Consider the following 27,769-nt stretch of genomic DNA (forward strand, 5'->3'; position numbering starts at 1 on the left):
ACGGCCTCCAGAGGAGGAGGAAGTGCTTGAGGCCTGGTGCCAGGCAAATAACCTCTTCCCCAATGTCAACAAGACAAAGGAGATGGTTATCGACTTCAGGAGAACTTGCGCCACTCACTCCCCTCTTCATATCGGTGACATAGCAGTGGAGACTGTGAGCAGATCCAAATTCTGGGGAGTGCGCATCTCTCACAAACTCTCGTGGTCCCAGAACAGATCCTACACAATCACCAATGTCTCTACCTTCTGAGGAGGCTGAAGAGATGGTCTCTGCACACCTATACTCACATCCTAATATAGATGTGCGGTAAAGGGTATCCTAGCATGCTGTATCACTGCATGGTATGGAATCTGCACCGAGACAGACAGGAAGGCTCTACAACGGGCAGTTAAAACTGCCCAGTGCAACTACCCGCCATCAAGGACATATACACAGAAAGGCCAGTAACATCTTGAAGGATCACACCCGCCCTGCTCATGGACTGCTTGTCCCACTCCCTTCAGGGAGGAGGCTATGTAGCATCCATGCCAGGACTATCAGACTCAAAAACAGTTACTTTCCCCAAGCAGCAAGGCTGATCAACACCTCCACCCACTAACCCACCCGCCCACACCCTGCACCACCACTACTTTATCACTTCCTGTCAGAGTCACATGATGTACAGACACTCTTGTGCCCAGTGTCACAATATGGACATTCAATCAATCTATGAAAGCTATCTTAAGTATTTATATTTATTGTATTTTTTATTTGTGTTCTTTATCTTATTGTGTTTATTTCTGTGCTGCATCTGATCCAGAGTAACAATTATTTTGTGCTCCTTTACACTTGTGTACAGGAAATGACATTAAACCATCCTGAATCTTGATGAGATTGCATTTGCAATAATGTGTTCAATTTTGGTCACCCCGTTATAGGAAGGCTGTCATTAAGCTAGAAAGAGTGCAGAAGAGATTTATAAGAATGTTGCTGGGGATTCGGGGGACTGAGTTATGGAGAGAAACTGGGCAAGCTAGGACTTTTTTGATTGGGACACTGAGGAATGAGAGTGATCTAACAGAGGTGTACCAAATCATGGGGTCTAAGATAGGGTCAATGCACACAGTCTTTTTCTCAGGGTTGGAGAGTCAAGAACTAGCGGGCATAGGCTTAAGGTGAGAGTGGAAAGAATTAATAGAAACCTGAGCGGGAACTTTATCACCCAGTGTGAGCTGCCAGAGGAAGTGGATGAGTCAGGTATGTGAGCAACATTTAAAAGTCACTACAACAGGTACATAGATAGGAAAGGTTTAGAGGGATATGGGCCAAAGCTGGGCAAGTAGGACTAGGTTGGTGGGAATTTTGGTCGGCATGAACCAGTTGGACCAAAGGGCCTGTTTCCTTGCTATGTATCTCTATTTAGTTGATTTTCTCTGTTATTTTAATGTTCCATTTAATAGCCTTTGATCAAATGCCGTTTGTCAGTCCATTATAAATAAAATGCATGGCATTTCGTCATCGCCTCTTTCTCCAAAAAAAACTAAATGGACTTGTCAAAATTAAGCATCATCTGAAAACTGAGAAGGAATTTTGGAGCCATCGAACTTCACAGCACATAAGGAGATTATCTGGGCTGATATACCTCTGACTGAAAGAGCCAACAACAACTCCCTTCCTACCTTTCCTTTTACCTTTTTAGCAATCTTTACTTCAACTATCATCTACTTCTCATTCAAATGTCAGGAAATTTAGAGGAGATGATGCAAAATCAGGACAATGGAGATGATTTAGCAGTAAATGATACTAATAAAATGCAAAATAACAAGGGGGCACAAAATGAGAACAAGGCAAAGCAACGAGGTAACTGAAGACTAGGAGAAACTGGTTGAGTCTGGCTTGTTTGCATGAGTGAAGAAGGATTGGATGAGAGCTGGGTTTAAATAGGCTGCAGGCAATGATTTGGAAACTCGTGGCAAGTGACTCCTGATAGCTGGGTGGAAACTGGGAGGTGGCTACCCCTGCACACTTGACATCAAAATAAGCAATGAATTCTAGTTCTGCATTGCAAGCTTCAAAAAATAATTCTAAATGACTAATTACAGTATATTATTTAGGACAGCAGTATAGACATTAATTACTGACTGACTAACCACTGGGAATAGGTTTTGTCATCTTAGTTGATCAAATATTGAGCAGCTCTATTGACTTTCATGTTAACCTGTGTGTATATATTTTTCTGTAATTCCTACTTATTAAACCATTTCATTTCAAAGATTTGAATGCACTTCTCTCATTCCCATCCTCATGACTGTTTATTTTATTCAGAGATACAGCACGGTAACTGGGCCTTTCGGCTCAGTGAGCCCACACTCCCAAATTACACTCATGTGACCAATTAACCTTCCAACCCGTACGTCTTTGGAATGTGGGAGGAAACCAGATCATCAGGAGGAAACCCCCATGGTCACAGGGAGAACGTACAAACTCCTTACAGATTGCAGCGGAACTGAACCGGTGTTGCTGGTGCTGTAATAGTGTTACGCTAACCACTGTGCTTCTGTTATCCACATTAAGTTTATATCATGGAAAAGAGAATAATCTAAGTCAAAGCTTTTAAAGATCTACGTCAGATTTTACGATCAACAGTTCCACACTTTTTATTTTTCAGAGTACTGGATGGTATCAACATTTTGAACATTGAGACCCGAATGTTTGTGAACTTGAAGGAGCTCTCATACATGTATGTAACATCCTTGCAATAGAAATAGTTCTGGAGAGATAACACAAATAAGGAACAGTATTTAGTAGCTCTGGTAAAACATGTCACAGTTGCTATTGCTAATCAATTGGAGTTTATTAATCTATTTTGCATGTCTGATAACCTGTTGTATAAATTCGATTTATAACAGTTTTGGTTCTGCCATGTAGCACTAAACTTGGTAAGTTTGAGAGTCTTAAGAATGGGTATTAAAATGAGAACTTTGAAACAAGCCCTTCAGCCTAAATGGTCCACAACAGGTATTCGTACTCTTCATGTCCTTTCTTACAGTATATTTTATCTAACTGGATAGATAAAATAGCATAGGCTGGTGAGTATATGGAATGAGCTGCCAGAGGAAGTGATTGAGGCAGGTACAATAGGATCATTGAAGAAGCATCTGGATTGGTATATGGAGGGGATGGAGCTCAGAGAGATATGGGCCAAATGCAGGAAATTAGGACTGGCTGGATTGGCACCACAGTCAGCATGGACTCATTGGACCTTAGGCCTCTAATCTGTGCTGTATTGCTTTAGGACATTTTCCTTGACCCCTAATCAATGTCCCCTAGTTACTCGCTCAGAAATAATTGAATTAATTGGCATCTATTTCAGGGAATATTCTCATACAGAATGGTTTTTCTCAGTCATTTCCTACCATGAAGTATTTAAGTATAAAAACTATCAACTCAGTAGATACCTTAAATTGGCTTAATAATCTTTAGGCTATATGTTTCCCAAAGGTAATTGTGTACCTTAAGGATCTACCCGGTCATTTCCACAGAGATCCATAATATGGTGTATCTGACTCTTTGAAAAAGATGCACCTATTAGCTCCCAGATGGGGCACAGTTATAAATAAGCTGGTCTGTCTTGAAAATGTATAATATTTATGGCTGCTTCTCATTAATCCCTGAAGCAATCATCTGAACACACATGCCAGTGAGGTCTGCTTCCCTTTAGAACATTTTGGATTATTTAAATTAAAATATCGCTGTTGCAAATATATAACATGCCCTGTTAGTCATTAACCCAGCTCATAAATCTATCCGGGGACAATCCATCAGCATTTAGCACTTGGCTTGTGTGAGTGTCCATGTTATTATACAGTAACTAAGCTGATGTTCGAACTGTATGTCTTTGCCGTTTACCTTGTCCAGCCTCTGATTCTAAAGCAAGCATAGCTTTCTCTGTGTTCTTTTATTGTTCTGCCACTGACATATGTTATTAATGTCTGTTCTGTAATCCAATTTTGATTTTTAAAACTGATAAATGCACTCCCTTAGAGGCTCAATAGATGAAACTAATTTCCTACTCCAAATCAGTACAGTGCTGAAAATGCTAGGATACTGAAATAAAATTTAAAAGAATTAGATACTGTACACTCAGCAGATCAGGCAGATTAGGCATCATTTATGGACAGTAAAACTAAGTTAATATTTGAGCTTAGTGAACTTTCTTCTGAGCACTTCCAGCAGTTTCCATTTTATTGCAATTACAATGAAGTTTAAGACCATAAGGCACAGGAGTAGAAATGGACTATTCTTCTCTGAATATGACAGAATAGTTATTCATTAGTTTTATTAACTTTATTTGTCACGTGTATATCTGAACATTGAAACATACAGTAAAGTTCGTCATTTGCATCAACAACCAACACAGTCCAAGGATGTGCTGAGGTCGGCCCATGAGTGACACTTCACTTCCAGTGCCAACACAGCATGCCCTCAACTTACTAACCCTAACCCGTGCATCTTTGGAATGTGGGAGGAAACCAGACCAGCCAGAGGAAGCGGGTGCGATTTTGGGGAGAATGAACAAACTCCTTACAAAAAGGTGTGGAATTGAACCCGGGTCCCTGGTGCTGTAATAGCATTACGCTAACTGCTAAGCTACCATGCTACTCTTCCATTCCATTTCTAACTCACTATTGACCAGGCCAGTACTGGACCTCAAGATAGTATTTGTAGGATGTCTAAGGGATGGCTTTTTAGAATAGCTTATTGTTGAGCCCGCTAGGGGTTTGGCCATGCTGGATTGGGTGTTGTGCAGTGATCCAGCAGGGTAGACAAAGGAGATGCAGTAATTGTGATGTACTTGGATTTTCAGAAGGCCTTTGACAAGGTGCTGCACATGAGGCTGCTTAGCAAGATAAGAGCCCATGGAATGACAGGGAGGTTACTAGTATTAGCTGATCAGCAGAAAACAGAGAGTGGGAATAAAGGGATCCTATTCTGGCTGGTTGCCCATTACCAGTAAAGTTCCACAGGGGTCGGTGTTGGGACCGTTGCTTTTTACAATGTATGTCAATGATTTGGACTATGGGATTAATGGATTTGTGGATGAATTTGCTGATGAAACAAAGATATGTGGAGGAGAGGGTAGTGTTGAGGCAGCAGAGAGCCTACAGAGAGACTTAAATGGTTTAGCGAAATGGGCAAAGAAGCGGCAAATGAAATAAAATGTTGAAAAGTGTTATGGTCATGCAATTTAGTGGAAGAAATAAATGGGCAGACTATTATGAGACTACTGCAGAAACAATAGGGTCTATTAAGAGACTCTGGATAGGTACTGTTACGTACCCCGTAACTGGGTTGCCAAACCAGCAGAAATGGATCACTCAGTTGGAGTCTGGAGTACTAGAACTAAGAAAGTTTTATTAAAGAAACAAGCAACACAGTAATCGAAAGGATAATAAATGCAACAATTCAACAATGATAACCACACATGTGCACAGAATTAAGATAACAGCATCAATCAAGCTCTATCGTTGTCTAGGGGTAAATGACCAATTTCAAAATGACTCAAAGTTCAGTCCAGTTTGTAGTTCAGTTCGCAGTAATCGTTGCCATGGCGATGGACAAGGTGGGGGAAGAGAGACAGAATAGGAACAACTGATCATTCAGAACACTGCTTCACTCACAGACCAGCGGGATGGCTCACAAACAGCATTTGGGCGGGTCCTTGGTGATGTCACCTGAGGTCACCGACTGTGACCCCTCCTCCAGATGCGGTCGATCCTCTGCAGTGAACCCGGCACCCAGGCAAGGGCGGACACACACCGGGTTCCCGCTGATCGTACCTTTCCACCCTGGTCGTTGTCTGGCACTTCTCACCCACTCGTGAGAAGCGTACCGCTTCCAGGGTCTCGTTACCTCGGGTGGCGTGTGTGTCTGTCTTAGCGAACCTGTCCCTTTTTATCCCCCTGCTGGGGTATCGCCTGTCCATCACTTCAAACAGTTCAGGGTTCAAAGGGGGGAGCCGCTCCAGACAGCTCTTCCTCCCACATCCCTTCATTACACATCTCCAGACGCTGCTCCATTGTTCCTTATCTCTCCTTCCCCTGAGGGCAGGTAGCAGACCAACTGCTGATGCCACTGATGCTAGCCCAGGCCAGCAAACATCTTAATTTTATGTGTATTCTCGTAACAGTACATGGAGCTTAGAAAAATAGAGGGCTTTTGGTAACCCTAGGTAATTTCTAAACTACGTACATGTTCAGCACAGCATTGTGGGCCAAAGGGCCTGTATTGTGCTTTAGGTTTTCCATGTTTCTACTTAGATGGGGAGAGAATTCAAAATGCAGAAGTGCAAAGGGACTTGGGAGTCCTTGTACAAGATACCCTAAAGGTTAACCTACAGGTTGAGTTGGTGGTGAAGAAGGCGAATGCAATGTTGGCATTCATTTCTGGAGGTATAGAATATAAGAGCAAGGATGTGATGTTGAGGCTCTATAAGGCACTCATGAGACCACACTTGGAGTATTGTGTGCAGTTTGGGGTTCCTTATTTTAGAAAGGAGAAGGTCCAGAGAAGATTCACGAGAATGATTCCAGGAATGAAAGGGTTACCTTATGAGGAACGTCTGGCAGCTCTTGGGCTGTATTCCCTGGAGTTCAGGGGAATGAGGGGGGATCTCATAGAAATGGTCTGAATGTTAAAAGGCCTGAACAGATTAGATATGGCAAAGTTATTTCCCATGGTAGGGAAGTCTAGGACAAGGGGGCACGACTTCAGGATTGAAGGATGTCCACTTAGAACAGAGATGCGGAGAAACTACTTTAGTCAAGAGGGTGGTAAATCTGTGGAATTTGTTGTCACAAGCGGCTGTGGTGGCCAAGTCATTGGGTGTATTTAAAGCAGAGATAGACAGGTTCTTGATTATCCAGGGCATCAAAGGGTATGGAGAGAAGGCAGGGGAGTGGGGATGACTGGAAGAATTGGATCAGCCCATGATTGAATGGCGGAGCAAACTCAATGGGCCAAATGGCCTACTTCTGCTCCTATATCTTACGGTCTTATGGTCTTATGACCTGAACTTTAATTTGACCAGTTTTCCAAATATGGTGGTTTAAGGACCAAATCCGGTGATGGATATTCTTCAACCAATGACTTGCCTCCTGACTCTTTCCAGCATCAGCAAGACATGGAATAATTCTGTCACCTTCACTTATTTGGAGGAATACAGTTCAGGTCCATCCTGAGTAAAAAGCAGCCTACCTATTTGATGGCCATGCACTCTCTCATCACCGACGACGACGAGACGGCCAACAAACATGAGGTGAAAGAGCTCGAGGCCTGGTGCCAGGAAAATAACCTCTTCCTCAATGTCAACAAGACAAAGGAGATGGTTATCAATTTCCGGAGAACTCGCACCACTCACACCCCGCCTTTACATTGGCAGCAGAGCAGTGGAAACTGCGAGCAGTTTTAAACTCCTGGACACGCACATCTTGTACAACCTCTCATGTCCCAGAACAATCCACAGTCAAGAGAGCTCGCCAACACTTCTGCTTTCTGGGGAGACTGAAGAGAGCTGGACTATGCATATCAATACTCACGACCTTCTACTGTTGAAAGCATCCTCACATGGTTCACTGCATGTTATGGAAACTGCGCTGTGCTGGACAGGGCAGGCCCTACTGCGGGTAGTTAAAACTGCCCAATGCACCACGGGCACCAGCCTACCCACTGTTAAGAACATATATTCAGAACGGTGCTGGAAAATGGCCAGCAATATCAAAGGCTCCCACCCACCCTGCTTATGGACTGTGTGTCTCACTCCCATCAGGCTGCACAGAAACCACGCTAGGACCACTAGACTCAAAAGTAGTTACCTTCCCCAAGCCGCCAGGGTGATCAACACCTTCACACAATAACCCACCCCAAAGGTCCCCACCACCACTACATATACATTACCTAAAGTCATTTTATGTATATACAATCAGTCTATTTATATAACAATTACTTCTACGTTGTGTTTTATAGGATTGTTTTTGTATTTATAATAACATAAGACATAGGAGCAGAAATAGGCTATTCAGCCCATTGAGTCTGTTCCACTATTTGATCATGGCTGATTTGTTTTCCCTCTCTACCCCATTCTCCTGCCATCTCCCAGTAACCTTTGATGCCCTTCCTAATCAAGAACCTGTCAACTCCACAGTGTCTTGGCCGCCACAGCTGTCTGTGGCAATGAATATAATAATATACTTTTGTGTTATTTATGCTGCATTTACACTTATTTACTGAAAAATACAAATAAACAATTTGGAATCCTGAATCTTGAATCTCCCCCAGTATTAAGTATAATTCATAAGATGTACTGCAGCAAACCCTAAAGGGATCTTCAAAACCCACAAGTTCTGCAACCTACAATAATATGCAGTCTGTATTGGATCAAGAACATTGCTCATCCCTGCATTCAAAATTAGAGACGGGGAATACACGTTGCCAGACCACAAAATTAAGATAAGTGCAGTGTCATATGCTCCAGCAGGGTTTGAGATATAATATCCTCTCAGAGCTGATATCATTAGAACTAGTTAGTTTAGTTACAGTGTCGTATAACAGAAACAAAGATCAAATCAGTGAAATATGAAATAAGTTTCAAATAAAATGTTTTTAAAGGAGAAAATTGTGTAAAATCTGCAGAATAAATTAATACCTTATATAAAGTGTGCTAAATTGCAGAAATTGTCCTAACTGAGGTTTGCAACAGGTTGCCATTACAAATTTATTACATTATTATTGGGTTCCAGCATTTTAAGAATATTTCTTCTCTTCCATTCTTCTAACTTTTAGCACTTAAACAGTGCTAATGCTTTCTAGTACATGACTCAAATCATCATTATATTTTTACAAGCATGAAAAATGAGCCTTAGCAGACTTTTTGTCTGGAGTAGGCATCATAATGAGCTAATTTTGACCATAACCTTTTCTGAGATTCAGTGTAAAGTAATTTCTAACAAGTTCCACAGTCTGATTTAATAAATTTATTGAATACATTATTCTTGGGCCCAGATCTTGTAACACATCTCATTTACTTATTAATTATTTATTTTTGTACTTGCACACTTCGTCTTCTTATGCATATTAGTTGTCTGTCCATCTTTATGTGTGGTTTTTCATCGATTCTTTTGTGTTTCTCAGTATCTACTGTAAGTTGCCCATAAGAAAATGAGTCTTGGGGTAGTATATGGTGGCAAATACGTATTTTGATAATAAATCTATTTTGAACTTTGAACTTTTTATGCAAAAGGAGAGTATAGGAAGCATTTGCATCATACCACAAATGTTCTAATACTTCATTTTAAACTTTGCTAGATACTTTAAGAAGTTTGAATATTGCAAATATTCTCCACACGTCCGGAGCTGCAAACCAAACACAGATGGAATCTCATCCTTTGAAAACCTGTTAGCCAGCACCGTTCTACGAATCTTTGTGTGGTTTGTGGCATTCATCATTTGCCTTGGGAACCTCTTTGTTATCTGCATGAGGTCGTTCATTAAAACAGAAAACAGAGTGCACGCCCTTTCTATTAAATCACTCTGCTGTAAGTGCTGCTGATTGACCTGTTCTATAAATGACAATAATAAACCATTTCAATGTGATTCAAATGGCACAACACAAGTAGCTGGAAACTGCCTGACTTTGTGATATAGTTAATAAGTATCAGTAGTCAATTCTAATATAAAGCCAATATAAAATTAGTAGTTTAATGCCACTAGGATTCAATAAGCAATAACAAACTATGTTGGAAATTCAGCATGCAAGAGACCAGGTTCCATGTGATTATGTGAATTCCAAAGACAAAGAAATATTGGCTCAGAATTCCATTTTTTCCTGGAAAACATTGTGTGGGTTAATGGATAGAGGTGGTAGGACATGGGTGCATCAGTTTTGTATCAAGAACCCAAAATGTTATCACATTCATGGTCCAGGACATCATAGATGATGGCAAAAGCAAAGCCCTAAATTTAAAGAGGTTAAAGATAAAGATGAGCTTTATTTGTCAGATGTACATCAAAGTACCGAAACATAGAGTGAAATGCGTTGTTCGTGTCAACAACCACTGCAGTCCGAGGATGTACTGGGGGCAGCCCGCAAGTGTCACCATGCGCCTGGTGCCAACATTGCGTGCTTACCCTAACACACATGTCTTTGGAATGTGGAAGGAAACTGGAGCACCCAGAGGAAACTCACACAGTCACTGGGGGAACGTGGACAGTGGCGAGAATGGAACCCAGGTTGCTAGTACTGTAAAGCATTACACTGGCCGCTTACTCTACTGTGCTGCTGCCAACTGCGCCACAGCCGGTGCAAGAAGTCAGTTAAGTTGCTGAATGAGGAGGAAGGATCACATGGAGTTGGAGGATTGGTGGTGGTATGCAGGGTTGGTGTCAGAGATGTTAGTAGCTTCAGTTAAGCAGTTAGTACTGTCAGGAGTCTTGGAAATAGCAGCCTGCAATTTTTAGGGCTAGTTACGTATTGGGGAGGAAGTGGGATTGATAAGGGTTATCTAGACCCTGGAGTCATTGATAGAGAAAGCAAAATCTTAAAACTACTTAAAAGAAGGCCTACTCAATGGAGTACTGAGTGCTAAATTTTGTGTTTAGAGATGTTAAGATTCATGATTGGCCAGGGCATGAAGGGGTACGGGAAGAAGACAGGAGATTGGGGCTGAGATTACAAAATAGTTCAGCCATGATGAAATAGCGGAGCAGACTCGACAGATTAAATGGCCTAATTCTGCTCTAATCTCTTATGGTCTGATGGTTTACACCAAAGTCCTATCTACTTTCTTAGGTGAATGTGAATAATTCTACTATTTACTGTATGTCAAGCACCTTCACTCCATCTACAAAAAGCCGGATTTCCCAGTGGCCAACCATTTTAATTGTACTCCCCATTCCCATTCATTCAGGCATGTCTGTCCGTCACCTCCTCTGCTGCCACGACAAAGCCACTCTCAGGGTGGAGGGGCAACACCTGGTATTCCATCTGGGTAGCGTCCGACCTGATGGCTTGAACGTCTGATAGTTGTTACCCCTCTTCAGTTCCCCATTCTGCCCCCCCCCAACTTACCTCTTCTCTTCTCCTCACCTGCCTATCACCTCCCCCGCTGCCCCTTCTCCTTCCCTTTCTCCCAAGGTCTACTCTCCTTTCCTATCAGATTCCTTCTTCTCCAGCCCTTCATCTTTTCCACCTGTCACCTCCTAGCTTCTTACTCCATTCCCCTCCCCCTCCCACCTCCCTTCACCAATCATCTTCTAGCTTGTTATCCTTCCCCTCCCCCACATTCTCATTCTTGCTTCTTTCCCTCTACTTTTCAGTCCTGATGAAGGGTCTCAACCCAAAATATCGACCGTTTATTCCCCTCCATAGATGCTGCCTGGCCTGCTGAGTTCCTCCAACATTTTGTATGTGTTGCTTTGGGTTTCCAACATCTGCAGAATCTCTTGTGTTTATAATTCCACAGCTTTATTCAAAGTAAAAAAATGATTACTTATTTAATTGTGCCAGCTTACTGAGCCATAGTAGCTGCAAGTGATCTACAGCTCAACAGAGACAATATTTCATTGCCTTTCAATTTATAGCCTCTGGTCTTGAAGCAGATTGTCTGCTTTTGGTTGTGTTGGGCAGTCAGGAGTCTGTAATTGAGAGGTGGCTGGGAGATGCCAGTGGGGAGGATGGAGTTAGATATCTGGGGGTGTTGGAAGAGGAGTCAGGATCAACTGGTTGTTAAAGGTACAATGCTGAGATCAGAAAAGGAATTGGGCCAGTCACTGCCAGAGAGTGGGGGCTGAAGGGTAGCAGGGGAGCACGATTAAAGGGAATGGAGGGGGCTGGTAGTATGGAGGTTGTCACTATGGTTCAGATTGATAGGTGACAAAGGATTTGAAAGCTGAGAAGAAGATAATGGTCAGGCTTCTGGAGAGGGATGGTTGGACAGGCCAACGGATGGTAAAGGCTTGGCTGGGGGAGCAGATCAATGGGTCCTCTACCAATGCCCCCTCCCCAGACTATTAACTCCCACCACCCACCCAACTATCAATTCTACCCCCAACTGCCATCTATCTCTCCTCCCCTCTACAATTACAGACAGCATTTTATGTTGATTCAGCGGATCTGTGGACGAAGGGTTATGTCTAGTCAGGAATCAGAAGGTTGCATGGGAGATCAGTGGATGATGTATCACCAGTCCACGTCAATGGGTGAGAGGGAACGGCAGGGGGTAGGTTTGGGTCTTGAGGTGTGTCGATGCAGTGAATCTGCTGTGCCTCATCACGTTTCTTCTGCGGCATTAACACATGAGATGCATGGAGGTTCTACAACAGATCAATATACAATCTTATTCAAATTTAATCATATAAAGGACAAAAATGTGGAGTAACACACAAAATGCTGGAGGAACTAAGCAGGTCAGGCAGCATTCTAAAGGAATAAAGAGTCAGCTAGCCAGTCCTGATGAACTGTCGACTCTCTATTCCTTGGCACAAATGCTGCTTAACCAACTGAGTTCTTCTGTGGATCAGAATCTCTTGATAACAAAAATGTTCTATCCCATTTGAATGCAATCATCTTCGTTGCAAAACTCAGAGGACTTTTTGAAATTATTAAACATACATCATTTATGCAAGAGCATTTTCTTAATTTATTTCTGTGTTACTTTCTCAGGTGCTGATTGTCTGATGGGAGTCTACCTCTTCCTCGTTGGTGCTTTTGACTTGAAGTACCGTGGGGAATATAACAGGCATGCCCAAAAATGGATGGAAAGTACGAATTGTCAAATCATCGGTGCACTGGCCTTGCTTTCCACCGAGATCTCTGTTATGCTACTGACGTACATGACTCTGGAGAAATACATATGCATAGTCTTCCCGTTCAACAATTATAGACCAGGCAAGCGGCAAACTTTATCCATGTTGATACTCATCTGGATTACGGGATTCATTCTGGCAGTAATACCCCTGTGGAACACATCCTTCTTTGGCAATTACTATGGAAAGAATGGAGTATGCTTCCCTCTTTATCCTGATCAATTTGAGAGTCTTGGAGCAAGAGGGTATTCTTCTGGGATATTTCTGGGTAATGCAATTTTCTATTCAATTGCTTTGATATGGATTGTTAGGAAGTGGATACTTTCCCTTGAGTGAGAAAACATATATTATTCAAAACAAATATTATGTTCAACTTCTTTTAGTATGCTAAAGCATTATCTGTGTCAAGAGTTATTGTTCATTGTAATCTCCTACAAAAATATGCTCAGTGGCCACTTTATTAGATACCTTCTGTACCTAATAAAGGGTCTATTGAGTGTATGTTGTGGTCTTCTGCTCCTGTAGCCCATCAACTTCAAGGTTCAATGTGTTGTGTTCTTCTGCACACCACTGTTGTAACGTGTGGTTATTTGGGTTACTTAGCCAGAGTAGAAATTGCTAACACAAGGGGGCAGAATTTTAAGTTGATTGAAGCAAAGTATGGGGGGGGGGGGCGCGGGATGTCAGAGGTAGGTTTTTTTAAACAGAGAGTGGTGGGTGCATGGAATGTGCTGCGAGGGTGGTAGAAGCAGATATATTAGGGATATTTAGGAGACTCTTAGATGTGCACATGCATTGAAGAAAAATGGAGCACCATGTAGTAGGGTAGGGTTTGATTGATCTTAGGGCTTGTATTGTGTTGTAGTGTTCTATGTTTTATGTTCTTTGAGGTTTGACAGGGAGAGTTGATTGTGAGGAGCCTGCAGGTATAGTGTATTTGACAAGGTGTTAGGGAAGACTCTGGTGCAAAAATTAAGAGTCCAAAGTATTGGAGGGGGTGTTTTAGCATGGATTGAAAGCGTAGTGTTGGAATAAATGGGTTTCTTCCCAGGCTTGAGCAATTTAATTGGTGGACTACTCACATATCAGTTCTAGGCATTCAATTTATTTACTTTTTACATTAATGACTTGGAGGAAATGACATTTTATGTTCCCAGTTTTGCTGATGAGATGAAAACGGGTGGAAAGGCATGTTGTAATGAAGGCACTATGATTCTGAAGAGGTGGTTCTTAGGAAATAAGAAGTGGTCCATATTTTCTAGTGTCTTACCAGGAGCCTTTATTGTCAAAGGGAAGTTTAGCAAAGGACCTTAATCCTGCAAAAGTGTAAAGCCCATCTCTCATATGCCTTTTTTCTATTGTAGGCTTGAACTTGCTTGCTTTCATCATCATAGTCTTCTCCTACACCAGCATGTTTTATTCTATCCATAAAACGGGAGCACAGTCAGCAGAGAGGAGCCTTTTCTCCAGAGAGGTGACGATTGCAAAACGCTTTTTCTTCATCGTGTTCACTAATTTCCTGTGCTGGATCCCCATATTTATACTGAAGCTACTATCTCTGCTCGAAGTTGAAATAGCAGGTAAAAAATCAAAATTGGGTCAGTTTGTGCAGCTACCAGCAATTTGATTGTTGCCACAACTGCCATTCACTGGTGTTCATATATTGCCCTTGCCTGTGGGTTTAAAGGTTGCATTTCCTTCTCAAGGAACAACTTTATTTACCATGTACACTTATATGTATTAGGAATTAATTGTGATCTGTTTGTGCAACATGAAACAAAAAAAAAGATTCAAGGATTATAAGAATAAAGAATTATTTCCCAGGTTTGAAATGTCTAATACCAGAGGGCATGCATTTAAGGTGAGAGGGGGTAGGTTCAAAGGAGATGTGAAAGGCAAGTCTTTTACACAGAGAGTAGTGGGTGACTGGAATGTGCTTCCTGGGCAGGTGGTAGAGACAGATACATTGGAGACTTTTAAGAGACATTTAGATGGGTACATGAATGTGAGGGAAATGGGAGGATGTGGACATTGTGCAGGCAGAAGGAGTTAGTTTGGATGGCTATTTGATTACTAATTTAATTGGTTTGGAACAACATTGTGGATCGAAGGGCCTGTTCCGGTGCTGAACTGTTGTGTGTTCTATGTTCTATTTTGCATAAAACTCTTAGAAGTTAATGTATGCATATGGAATAAATACTAGCACGCATTTACAATGTAAACAGCTTTGTAAAAAGTGGTTTAAAGTGTTTATAGTGCAGTGCAGTGACTTAACGTAATAGATAGAGGGGGTTGGGAGCAACTAGAATGGTTGATCAGATGAACTGCCTGGGGGAAGAAACTTTTAAGGTGGCATGAAACTTTTGTTTTAATAGCTCCATAGCACTTTCCAGAAGAGAGTTGTTGGAAAAGGAGTCTGCTGGTGGGTAGTTGATGCAATGATTTTTCCTGCCCGCTTCTTTGTTTTGGACACATACAAACCCTGCAGAGGTGGTAGACTGCAGCCAATGACCTTTCTTGCTGACCTGACAGTTCGCTGTAGTTTTCGTATGTTGTGAGAGGATGCTGAACCAAACCAGATGGTAATAGCTGATGTGAGGATGCTCTCTATGATGGCAGTGTAGAATTGCAACAGTATGTTCTGGGGAAAATGGCATCTTACCAACTGTTGCAAGAAGTACATTCTCTGCTGAGCCTCTTGGTTAATGAAGGAGATATGGTTGTCCCACATGAGGTTCTGAAAAATAATAATGCCCAGGAATCTGAATGTTATGTCTGGATACATTGAAAATCTACTTAATATATAACTACAATCTAAGTATTGGCAGCATGGTAGCGTGGCATTATAAAGCGTTATGCCAACTGCTAGGTGTTCAAATCCTGCCACTGTTTGTAAAGAGTTCTCCCTGTGACTGCATGGGTTTCCTCAGGGCGCCCCAGTTTCCTCCCATGTCAAAGATGTACATGTTGGGGTAGGTAAGTTGTGAACAAGCTATGTTGGTGCCATAAGCATGGCGAAGGTTGTGGGCTGCCCCCAACACAATCCATGGACTGTGTTGATCATGGATCCAAACGATGCATTTCACTGTATGTTTTGATGTTTCAATGTACATGTGACAAATAAAGCTAATCTCTCCAACTACAGTCTAAGCATGCTCATGAATGAAGAGATATCACTGGTTTGCTGCTTTACCTGACAATGGATAGACATGCAGAGCTATCATTATGATTTGATTTACTAAATTTAAATAAAATGGATAATTTTATATCACAGTGTGGAGGAACAAACCTGATATACGGTATTTCCCTAACCAAATAAGCTCTGCAGATAATAATCATTACATAATCATGACTGCAGGAGCTTCCTCTGACCAGTGAGCCACAGAGACTCACCAGCCAACTGTTCCCATGGTAGGCCCAGTCAGCCATTAGATGGGCAGTTTGGAAAGGTATGGCATAGTACAGGTGTTCTGACATTGGCACCTAGCTGGGACAGATGGGAGGGCCTTCATCTGTCTGCTTGGGAGACGAGTGTGCAAAACTAGAAGGTTAGACCCACTAATTATTTTTCCAGTGATATTTATATTAACCTAAATGGTACACGGATGAAAGAAAAATGGAGGGATGTGTGGGGGGTGGAAGGGTTAGATTGATCTTAGAGTAGGTTAAAGAGTCGACACAACACTGAGGGCCAAAGGGCCTGTACTGTGCCGTATTGTTTGATGTTTATTTTATTTAGAAACACAGTATGGTAACAGGCCCTTCCAGCCCAACGAGCCCGCGGCACCCAATTACACCCGCGTAACCAATTAACCTACTAACTAGCCTGTACGTCTTTGGAATGTGAGAAGAAAGTGGGGCACCCTGCAGAAACTCACATGGTCACGGGGAGAATGTACAAACTGCTTACAGGCAGCGGCAGGAATTGAACCCTTGTTGCAGCCGCTGTTTTATTGTTACACTAACTGCTACACTAGCATAATGCCCCTTGCTGTTCTAAATGCTCTACTTTGCTTGAATAAATGTTAGATAGCAATTTTTCTTCTGGTTAAAAAGCCATGAACAGTTTAATCAAAAGGCAGATGAATCAACTAGAATAAGTATGAAAAAATAGGCAAAAAAATTATACAGTTTTTAAATAACTATAAGGATGGTGTCATTCACCCACAGAGTGGAAATAGTTGTTACTGTCCACATGGATAATTAATGTCAGCCCAAGAACTGAATAAAATCACAGCATTAAATAATCAATGTGATTCATTAAAAGGTAATTTTGTGGAAGGAGTTTGTCAGTACAGATCATCTGAACAATGGGTTTAAGCTATTGCAGAATAGGTGTGCCAATTAATGTCATGCTCTGAGTAGATTCCAAGCTGCAAATCAACTCTAAATTCAAATTATCTGAAATCCTATGAGTTACTTTATTTTTAAGGATCTGTTATAGTTACTTAGTTAAGCCCATCGTCCCTACGGGGCATAGACGGCCGATAGCAACTCGCCAGAGTTTCTGTCCTGGGCGAGTCTTGTATTAGTCCTGAATGATACAAGATTGGTCGGCTCTGTGGTATCCACAGACGAGTGGGCTTCCACCACACAATTACATACGTCTTGTAGGTGAAGATCCTTCCCCTCCCAGGGGTGCGGTGTTTGGAGCTTCTGTTGACATTTCTGTAGGTTTGGGATTTTATGGGATGAGATTTGCAGCGCCATGCATAATTCTTCTCTTTTTGTAGCTGGCCTTGGGACTGTCCATGGTAGAGTTAGGAATCTATTATGATCTATGAATTTGTTCTTAAAAAGAAATGTACACTTATTCTTTATTAATTTTTTTTTAAACAGGTAATGTAACATCCTGGGTTGTAATCTTCATCCTGCCAATAAACAGTGCGCTGAATCCAATCCTCTACACAATTACAACTGCCTCCTTTCAGGAAAAGCTAAAGCAGTGTTTGCAGAGCCAAGATTTTCTTGGGCCAACAAAGAGCCTCACAAGCAGCACACAATCGAGCAACGTATAGCGACACTCAACTCTGACAGCGACACTCAATGGAGAGCAACTACCTTACTTCCCTAGATGAGTGGTTCATAACAAAGCCAATAGAGTCATAGAAGAGTACAGCACAAAAACAGGCCCTTCAGCCCATTTAGTCCATGCCAAACCATTTAAATTGGCTACTCCCATCAATCTGCACCGGGACCATAGCCCTCCATACCCTTATGATCCATATACCTACTGTATCTAAACTTCTCTTAAACATTGAAATCAAGCTTGCATGCACCACTTGCGCTAGCAGCTCGTTCTAGAGTCTGATGACCCTCTGAGTGAAGAAGTTTCCCCTCATGTTCCCCTTAAACTTTTCAGCTTTCACCCTTAACCCATGACCTCCAGTTGTTGTCCCACCCAACCTCAGTGGAAGAAGCCTGCTTGCATTTACCCTATCTATAGCCCTCATAATTTTGTATGCTTCTATCAAATCTCCCCTCTATCTTCCACGTTCCAAGGAATAAAGTGCTAACCTATTTAATCTTTCCATACAACTCAGATCCTCCAGTCCTGACAATATCCTTGTAAATTTTCTCAGTACTTTTTCAATCTTACTTACTTCTTTCCCGTAGGTAGGTGACCAAGACTGCACACAGTGCTCCAAATTAGGCCTCACCAATGTCTTATAGAACTTTAACATAACATCCCATCTCGTGTACTCAATACTTTGGCGTCACTTACAAGCCCCGTGATGCCACTTTCAATGAATTATGTACCTATATTCCCAGATCCCTTTGCTCTACAGCACTCCTCACTGTGTAAGACCTACCTGGTTGGTCCTACTGAAGCACAACACCTCAGACTTGTCTGCATTAATTTCCATCTGCCGTTTTTCAACCCATTTTTCCAGCTGGTCCAGATCTCACTGCAAGCTCTGATAGTCTTCCTCACTGTCCACTACACCCACAATCATGGTGTCATCTGCAAATTTGCTGATCCAGTTAACCACACTATCATCCAGATCAATGATATAGCTGACAAGCAACAACAGACCCAGTGGCACTCCACCAATCACCTGCCTCCAGTCAGAGAGGCAACCATCTACTACCACTCTCTGGCTTCTCCCACAAAGCCAGTGTCTAATCCAGTTTACTACCTCATCTTAAATGCCAAGCAACTGAATCTTCTTAATAAACTTCCCATGCGGGACCTTGCCAAATGTCTTGCTAAGGTTCATGTAGACAACATCTACTGCCTTATCTTCATCAATTTTCCTGGTAACTTCCTTGAAAAACGGATTTCAGTTGGACATGACCTACCACTCATGAAGCCATGCTGACTATCCTTAATCAATCCATGTCTATCCAAATACTCATATATCCAGTCCCTTAGAATACCTTCCAATAACTTTCCCACTACTGATATCAGGCTCACTGACCTATAGTTTTCTGACTTATTTTTAGAGCATTTCTTAAACAATGAAACACCATTAGTTATCCTCCAATCCTTTGGCACTTGCCTCCCACAGGGTCAAAGGAACACCTTGTCAGGCCCTGGGGATTTATCCACTCTAATATGTCTCAAGATAGCAAACACCTCCTCCCTTGTAATTTGTATAGGGTCCATGAAGTCAACACCACCTTGCTTCATTTCTATAGAATCTGTGTCCATTTCCTGAGTAAACACAGATGCAAAAAAATTTATTTAAGATCTCCCCCATCTCCTTTGGTTCCACACATGGATTACCATTCTGATCTATCAGAGGACCAATTTTGTCCCTTGCAATCCTTTTGTGCTTAACATATCTGTAGAATCCCTTAGGATTCCCTTCACCTTGTCTGCTCGGGCAACCTCATGCCTTCTTTTAGTCCTCCTGATTTCTGTCCATAAGCACCTCATTTGTTCCAATCTGCCTATGTACTTCCTTTTTTTAAAAAAATTAACCAGGATCTCAATATCTCTTAAAAACCAAGGTTCCCTAAACCTGTTATCTTTACCTTTTATTCTGACAGGCATATACAAGATTTGTACGCTCAAAATGTCACTTTTGAAGGTCTTCCACTTACCAAGTACACCTTTGTCAGAAAGCAGCCTGTCCCAACCAACACTTGCCAGATCCTTTCTGATACCATCAAAATTGGCCTTTCCCCAGTTTAAAATCTCAACCCATAAACTAGACCTATCTTTTTGCATACTTACTATGAAACTAATGGTACTGTGATCACCAGATGCAAAGTGTTCCTCTACACAAACTCCCATCACCCGCCCTGTCTCATTCCCTAATTGGAGATCAAATATCACAAACTCTCTCATTGGGACTTCTACGTACTGATTAGGAAACTTTCCTGAACAGATTTGATAAACTCTATCCCATCTAGTCCTTCTGCTGTATGGGAGTCCCAGTCAATTTGTGATAAATCAAAATCACCTAGTATAACAACCTTGTGTCTGTGATCTCTACAAATTTGTTCCTCTAAATCCCACGAACTATTGGGTGGTCTGTAATATAGCCCCATTAACGTGGTCATACCTTTCTTATTCCTCCGTTCCACTCATAAAACCTCAACCAGAGGAGTTCTTCAGTCTATCCTGACTGAGCACTTTCTCTGACTAATAACACCACCCCTCCCTCTTTAATCCCTCCACACTGTCATGTCTAAAATAATTGAACCCCAGAAATTTGAGCTGCCAGTCCTGCCCCTCCTGCAACCAAGTCTCACCAACAGCTATAATATCACAATCCTATGTGTTGCTTCCCATCTGGCTTTCCCTACGATACTTCTTGCATTGAAGAATATGCAGCTCAGGACATTAGTCGCACCATGATAAACCTTTTGATTCCTGACTTTGTCTGAGGCCTTACCAAAAATCTGCCTCCACCATCTCTCCACTAACTGTTCTGGTACTCTGATTCCCATCCCACTGCAACACTGGTTTAACCACCACCCTCCACAGCACCTCCCCCCCACCCCCATGCAGCAGTAGCAAACCTCCCTGCTAGGATATTATTCCCCTTCCTGTTCAGGTGCAAACCATCTCTTCTGTACAGGTCCCACCTTCTCTGGAAGAAAGCAGAATGATCCAAAAGTCTAATGCCCTCACTCTTACACCAACTACTTAGCCATGTGGTAAAATGTATAGTCTTCCCATTTCTAGCCTCACCAGCATGTGGCATGGATAGCAATTCTGAGATCCACAACCCTGGAGGTCCTGCCCTTTAACTTAGTACCTAACTGTCTGAACTCACTTTGCAGAACCACATCACTTTTCCTACATAGACCACAACCTCTGGCTGTTCACCCTCCCACTTAAGAATGCTGAGGACTCCTGGCACCCAGGAGGAACATACCATCTGGGAATCTCGTTCTTGTCCACAGAACCTCCTTCCTGTTCCCCTAACTGACTTTCCTCTGTTAGAGTCACCCCCCGACAGTATCCAAAGCGATATACCTGTTGTTGATGGCCAAAGGGGTACTCTGCACAGGCTGTTGAACCCCTTTGCCCTTCCTGACTGTCACCCAGTTTCCTGTGTCTTGCACCTTGGGTGTAACTACCTGTCTATATATCAGCCTCTCAAATGATCCGGAGTCCGTCCAGTTCCAGCTCCAACTCCTTAACGTGGTTTGTTGGAAGCTGAAACTGGACGCGCTTCTTGCACGTGTAGTTATCAGGGACACTGGAGGCCCCCCTGACTTCCCACGTCCCACAAGAGGAGCATTCAACAATAACATTGTAATGTCATTATAACATTGAATGAGCATTACTGTCACACCTCTCAGCAGGAGCATCACTGTGTTATAGAGTCACATCTGACAACATTACTCGTGAAAGCTTTAGCCCACATTCCATCGTAAAATGTGGGATATATACTCAGTGTCCAGTTTTTGAAATACACCTGTACACCTGCTCATTAACATACATACCTAATCAGCCCATCATGTGGCAGTAACTTAATGAATAAAAGCATAGTCTAGAGACTCACTTGTTGTTCAGGCCAGACATCAAAATGGGGAAGAAACGTGATGCAAGTGACTTTGACTATGGAATGATTGTTGGTGCCAGACAGGATGGTTTGAGTGTCTCAGAAACTGCTGATACTCAAGCACAACAGTCTCCGGTGCTAACAAAGAATGGTGGGAAAAACTAAAAACATCCAATAAGCGGCAATTATGTGGGTGAAAATGCTTCGTTAATGAGAGAAGTCATAGGACAATGGCCAGACTGTTTCAAACTGACAGGAAGGCGACAGTAACCCAAATAACCACACCGTTACAACAGTGGTGTGCAGAAGAGCATCTTCTGAATGCACAACATGTTGAACCTTGAAGTGGATGGGCTACAGCAGCAGAAGACCACAAATGGGTTGCATTCCTGTACTTAGTAAAGTGACCAATGACAAACAACCACTGTGTTACACAGATATTTTCTGATAACTCTTTTCCCAATAATTGCACTTCCTGTAAGTTAGTGGACATCTGTTGAAGGAGATCTACTAGCATATTGCCTAACAAGTTATGATGTAAATAGCACCATTTGAGAGTGCATTGAGTGAGTGACATTTGTTATTTAGTCTGTTGGTGCATCCACAAAGGAGGAGAGCTACCCTCTATTAATTAGTTGGCAGCCCTTCTCCACCTCCAACGGCATTGCTCAGTGTCCCTCAACAATCATACACAACTGTGCCACTGTTTTTCACACCAAATCAATCGCTGTTGACACAGAGACTGCTAAGAAATCTCTGCTTTTGAAAGTGAAACCAGCTGTAAAATAATCTTGAATGTTAACAATCGAGTGAAAACATTTTTTGATGTGATAATTTCCAAACGTAGCAATTTCACGCTCAATGTAATAAGTAATATGTCACACACACATTTGCGTTGTCTACCCATTGCCGTCGTGGATGTTCCTTGTATATCTGCTTAATATTTTGGAAGAAGTGAATGACTTTTTTTTACAGATGTGGGTTTGCATGCAATTGTTAAAATGTGCATTTCTCTGATGATATACAAAATACCACTTCAAAAATAGCAGTTTGTCCTGCGAATTCCTATGCTAAGTTAGCATTTCAGCTCAGCCATGTGCGGAAGAGATATTGATGAAATGGTGCTGAGATGCAGGTGACTTGTAGAGCATCCTGCGATAGAGGACATTCCTTTGTAAATGGTGAATATGACAGGTTCTCACATTGAGAAACTTACAAACACAAGTGAATTTCCCCCTTACAAATGTGTGGTGTAATATTGAGTCACACTTAAATTATATGCTACTAGATAAAAGTAGACTTAATGTGTGTTGTGTAGGTAGAACCTTTGACACATATACTAATTTGGAGTGAATTGTTCCTTTTAATTTATGATCCTACTTTTGCACTTGTACCAGATAATTTAGTTAATCAATCATTTATAATTGGTCTCTGTGATATCATATTAATAGGTATAAGACGTACATGCACTATACTCGATGGGCTGATTGGCCTAATTCCGCTCCTATGTCTTATGGTTTTTAAAAATCACTGTAAAATGTGACAGTGACTAAGTTGTATTCGATGATTTGTGAGTTATATTCCAAGAAATGGTGGGGTTGTATGTACTGCTGTGCTTACTCATTGTATTTGTGCTGCCAAGTGCTGGATTTATGTGGTGCCAACAGCAAGATGTTCTTTTCATCCAGTACATACAGTATATGAACAGTGACTTGATATATGTATGATGTAGCACGAGACAAGAGGATACAATTTGAACTGGAACTGGGCTGACACTGAAAGAAACACAATCAGTTTTCATCACACCTAATTGAAGTTTGAACAATTAGGAATAAAATTCATCACTGTGATTGGAATAGACTCTGTGGATTACAAGAGCTAATTACACAGATAAAACAAAGTTGTGCTTCATTTTGTTCAACGATGTATTGATAGACAGATTCTAAAAGGTCAGCACAACATTGCTTATTATAGTCAGCAGTTAGTTCCACTTACTTAATGTTGTGATGCTTTTCCATTTGCAACTGACCATGAACGTGGTTATGTGACTGATCTTCCAGTCCAGTGATCACAATAGGAAAGCCACCTATGTTGTTGGGAGGACTGGAATGCAAATGGCAAAGTTCATTTAATTCATGAGCAATGGAATCTAGTTCAAACTGATTGTGGTACCATGACTACTCTTGCTGATAGCAAGACTCCAAATCAAACCCGGCAGGCTCCTGATCTGCACATGTTAACATCTTATCAGACAATGCATTTATCAACTGAGTTACAGGATGATATTTAACCTGGTTACCAAATGCTGAAAAGAAAGATTGTTTTAGACGCTATTTTTCAGAGCCAACTCTACATTTCACTACACAATACAGTATTATCTAAATGTAGAGAGTGTCTACATTGTTCTGCATTTGCTTACCTGGTTCTCTTATGACTTAATACAGCTAATAAATATCCCTTCAAAGTCAAATTTATTATTGAAGTACATATACACTCAGTGGCTGCTTTATTAGATACAGGAATGGTTGCTAATGAAGTGTACACCGTGGACACAAGAGGTATTGCAGAAGCTGGAAATCTAGAGCAATACACACAATGTGCTGGAGGAGCTCAGCAGGCCAGGCAGCATCTATGGAGGGGAATAAACAGTCGATGTTTTGGGCTGAGACCCTTAATCAGGGCCTGTTCATTAATGCAAATATCTAATCGGCCAATCATATGGCAGCAATTCAACGCATAAAAGCATACAGACATGATCACAACCACGGATTCGGCAGTGCAGTAGATACGGCAATTGCGCTCGTGAATTTGCACGTGACAGGTAATTATTATCTAATCGTGATAGTATTTAACTCCATTCTTGTCGTCGTAGTGCTTGTCAAGACTTGGACAGAGCATAGCGACGCTTGGCTGCTGTTGTGTATTCAGCCTTCCCGATATTGGACTTTCAAATCAGCTGGCTGTGAAGACTAGTGGTATTCGTTTAATGCTTTGATGTTCTTTTCAGCCGCAGTGTAGGCTTGTTTTCCTTTGAGAGTTTTAGTTAATGGCCCTGTTCGGCCTAGCGTTTATTGTTTTATTTTCCCTTTAACACTGTTCGCATTAAAGTCTGTGAACTATCGACCTGCTTCAGTGTCTCTCACTCTGCACTTGGGCCATGTCCAAACCGGGTAACAGACATGGTCAAGAGGTTCAGTTGTTGTTCAGACCAAATATCAGAATGGGGGAGAAATGTGTTCTTTTAACCGTGGAATGATTGTTGGTGCCAGTGGTTTGAGTATCTCAGAAACTGCTGGTCTCCTGGGATTTTCATCCGCGGAAGTCTCCAGAGTTTACAGAGAATGGAAACAAATAAAAACATCCAATGAGCCGCAGTTACGGGGGTGAAAAAGCCTTGTTAATGAGAATGGTCAGAGGGGGATAACCAGACTGGTTCAAGCTGACAGGAAGGTGACGATAACTCAAACAACAGTGGTGTGCAGAAGAGCATCTCCGAATGCACAAAACATTGAACTTTGAAGTGGACAAGCTACAGCAGCAAAGACCACACCAAGTTCCACTCCTGTACCTAATAAAGTGGCCACTGAGTGTATGTTACCATGTAATACCTTGACATTCATTTTCTTGCAGGCATTTACAGGAAAATAAAGAAAAACAATAGAATTTACTTTAAGACTATACAAAAACAAAGACTGGCAAGCAAGATGTTTTCAAAAGAAGACAAATAATGCAAATAAAAAATAATACTGACAAGATGAGTTGTAAAGAGTTGTAACAGGTTTTGAAGAGAATGACACCAGTGCACCCAAACTATGTTTTCATTTATTCACTCAAGGGATGTGGGCTTTGCAGACTCAGCCAGCATTTATTTGCCAGTCTATAATTACCCATAAGAGAGTGGTGCTGAGCTGTGTTCTTGAACCACATGAACAAACTGGGTTTTTAACAACGATGCAATAACTTCATGGCCACAGTTAGTGAGATTACCTTTTTAATCTATATTTATTTATTTACTTGATTTACTCAGAAGAGCACTTCTCTAGCTCTTGCAACATGGTCACGAATTTCCCCTGAATTCTCTTCCTTATCAAATCATGATACAATGCTCTGCTGCGGTTGGGATAGAATTCTTTACCAGTATGACTTTTATGTTCTTAAATTTTGTGCTTGGCCAGTAAAGTAAGATGACCTGTCTGCTTTCATAGAATTGTATCTGCCTAGCAACCTTCAGGAAGTGGCAAAAATACACTCCAAGCTCCGTCTGTTACTTTGCATGTCTCAGTCCTCTTCCACTTATTGTGTGCCTTGTGTTATGCTTGTTCTTCCCAATGCATTACTTTACACTTCTCCAGACTGAATTCTTTTTGATATTGCCTCCTATCTGACTATCTCATTGCTATTGTCTTCTTCACTAGATATCTTGCTTCTCACTTCAAGACAGCAGCTTTAACCAAGACCATAAGACATGGGAGCAGATTTGGGCTATTGGCCCATTGAGTCTGCTCCACCATTCCATCATGACTGATTTATTATCCCTCTCAATCCCATTCTCTGGCCTGCACCCTGCAACATTTGACACCCTGACTAATCAAGAACCTATCATCCTTCACTTTAAATATAGTCAGTGACTCGGTCTACACAGCTGTCTGTGGCAATGAATTCCACAAATTCCCTACCCTCGGGCTTAAGAAATTCCTCACCTCTGTTCTAAATGGATGTTCCTCCATTCTGTGGCTGTGCCATCTGGTCTTAGAATCACCCACTGTAGGAAACATCCTCCCCAATCCACTCTATCCAGACCTTTCAATATTCCATAGGTTTAAATGAGATCCTCCCTCATTCTTCTAAACTCCAGATGTACAAGACCAGAGTTCATGTTAACCCTTTCATTTCCAGAATCATTCTCATGAACCTCCTCTGAAACCTCTTCAATGCCAGCACATCTTCTCGTATATAAGAGGCCCAAAGCTGCTCACAATACCCCATGCAGACTGATCAATGCCTTCTAAAACCTTAGCATTACATCCTTGCTCTTATACTCTAGTCCTCTCGAATGAATGCTAACCTGCATTTACCTTCCTTACCACCAATTCAACCTGCAAGTTAGCCTTTAGGGAATTCTGCATAAGGACTCCCAAGTCCCATTGCACTTCTGGTATTTGAAATTTCTCCCCATTTAAAAAACAGTCTATGCCTTTACTCCTACCAAAGTTCATGACCATACACTTCCATACACTATACTCCATCCGTCATTTATTTGCCCATTATCCCTATCTGTCCTCCTGCAGGCTCCCTGCTTCCTCAAAGCTACCTGTCCCTTCACCTACCTTTGTATCATTTGCAAACTTGGCCAGAAAGCCATCAGTTCTACCACCCAAATCATTAAAGGACAAGCACTCTCATGTTTAATCAGTGACTTTAAACAAAGTTATGAAGAAGAATTAAGAAACAAGTGAGCATTGTAAAATTGTTCCAGTGAACTGACATCATCCATAAAATGCAAGCACATTCACAGAATTCTTCTTTTCCTTTTGTCAATGACATTCTACTTACTTTTACAGCATATCTTTTTTATGCAAACCATTTTTGGCCAAAATTACTAAACATTTATTTTTCTGTCAAGTAATGGCAAATGCAGTATACATATGTTTTGTAATTCTTCACTATAGAATTTCTTGGCTTTATTGTTTGTGTGCAAATACTAATCCAGTTTTTTTTCATATTTTGTACCAGCTGTATTATATGCTGCAATAAAGAAACTATTTAATAGTTTAACTGAACTTTGGAATTTGTGCATTTGCATTTTTACTTCCAGTTGTCTCTTTAATCTTCTAAGTCCACGTGTAACCTATAGCCAAAACTCTGATACAGGCAAACTTCTCTGCTCATCTTGAAGACACACAATTGTACTGAGTTGAATTTTTCTAACTCCAATTGCAAACCTTTCCTTGGATTTTTTTTA

General features: G+C 41.5%; 1 protein-coding gene across 2 annotated transcripts in view; it reads left to right on the forward strand.

The window, feature by feature from the left end:
- Positions 1-27,528, forward strand: part of rxfp2l (relaxin family peptide receptor 2, like) — a 104,489-nt gene extending 76,961 nt beyond the window's left edge. For both annotated transcript variants that reach the window (XM_063061074.1, XM_063061075.1), the window contains 5 exons: positions 2,649-2,720; positions 9,344-9,573; positions 12,699-13,109; positions 14,206-14,421; positions 17,681-27,528. In XM_063061074.1, coding sequence (XP_062917144.1) covers positions 2,649-2,720; positions 9,344-9,573; positions 12,699-13,109; positions 14,206-14,421; positions 17,681-17,859 — 1,108 coding nt within the window. In that variant the 3' untranslated portion in view covers positions 17,860-27,528. The remainder of the gene's footprint in view (positions 1-2,648; positions 2,721-9,343; positions 9,574-12,698; positions 13,110-14,205; positions 14,422-17,680) is intronic.
- Positions 27,529-27,769: the final 241 nt, after the last annotated feature.

Source organism: Mobula hypostoma, chromosome 10 (genome assembly GCF_963921235.1).
Source record: "Mobula hypostoma chromosome 10, sMobHyp1.1, whole genome shotgun sequence".
NCBI classification, from domain to species: Eukaryota; Metazoa; Chordata; class Chondrichthyes; order Myliobatiformes; family Myliobatidae; genus Mobula; species Mobula hypostoma.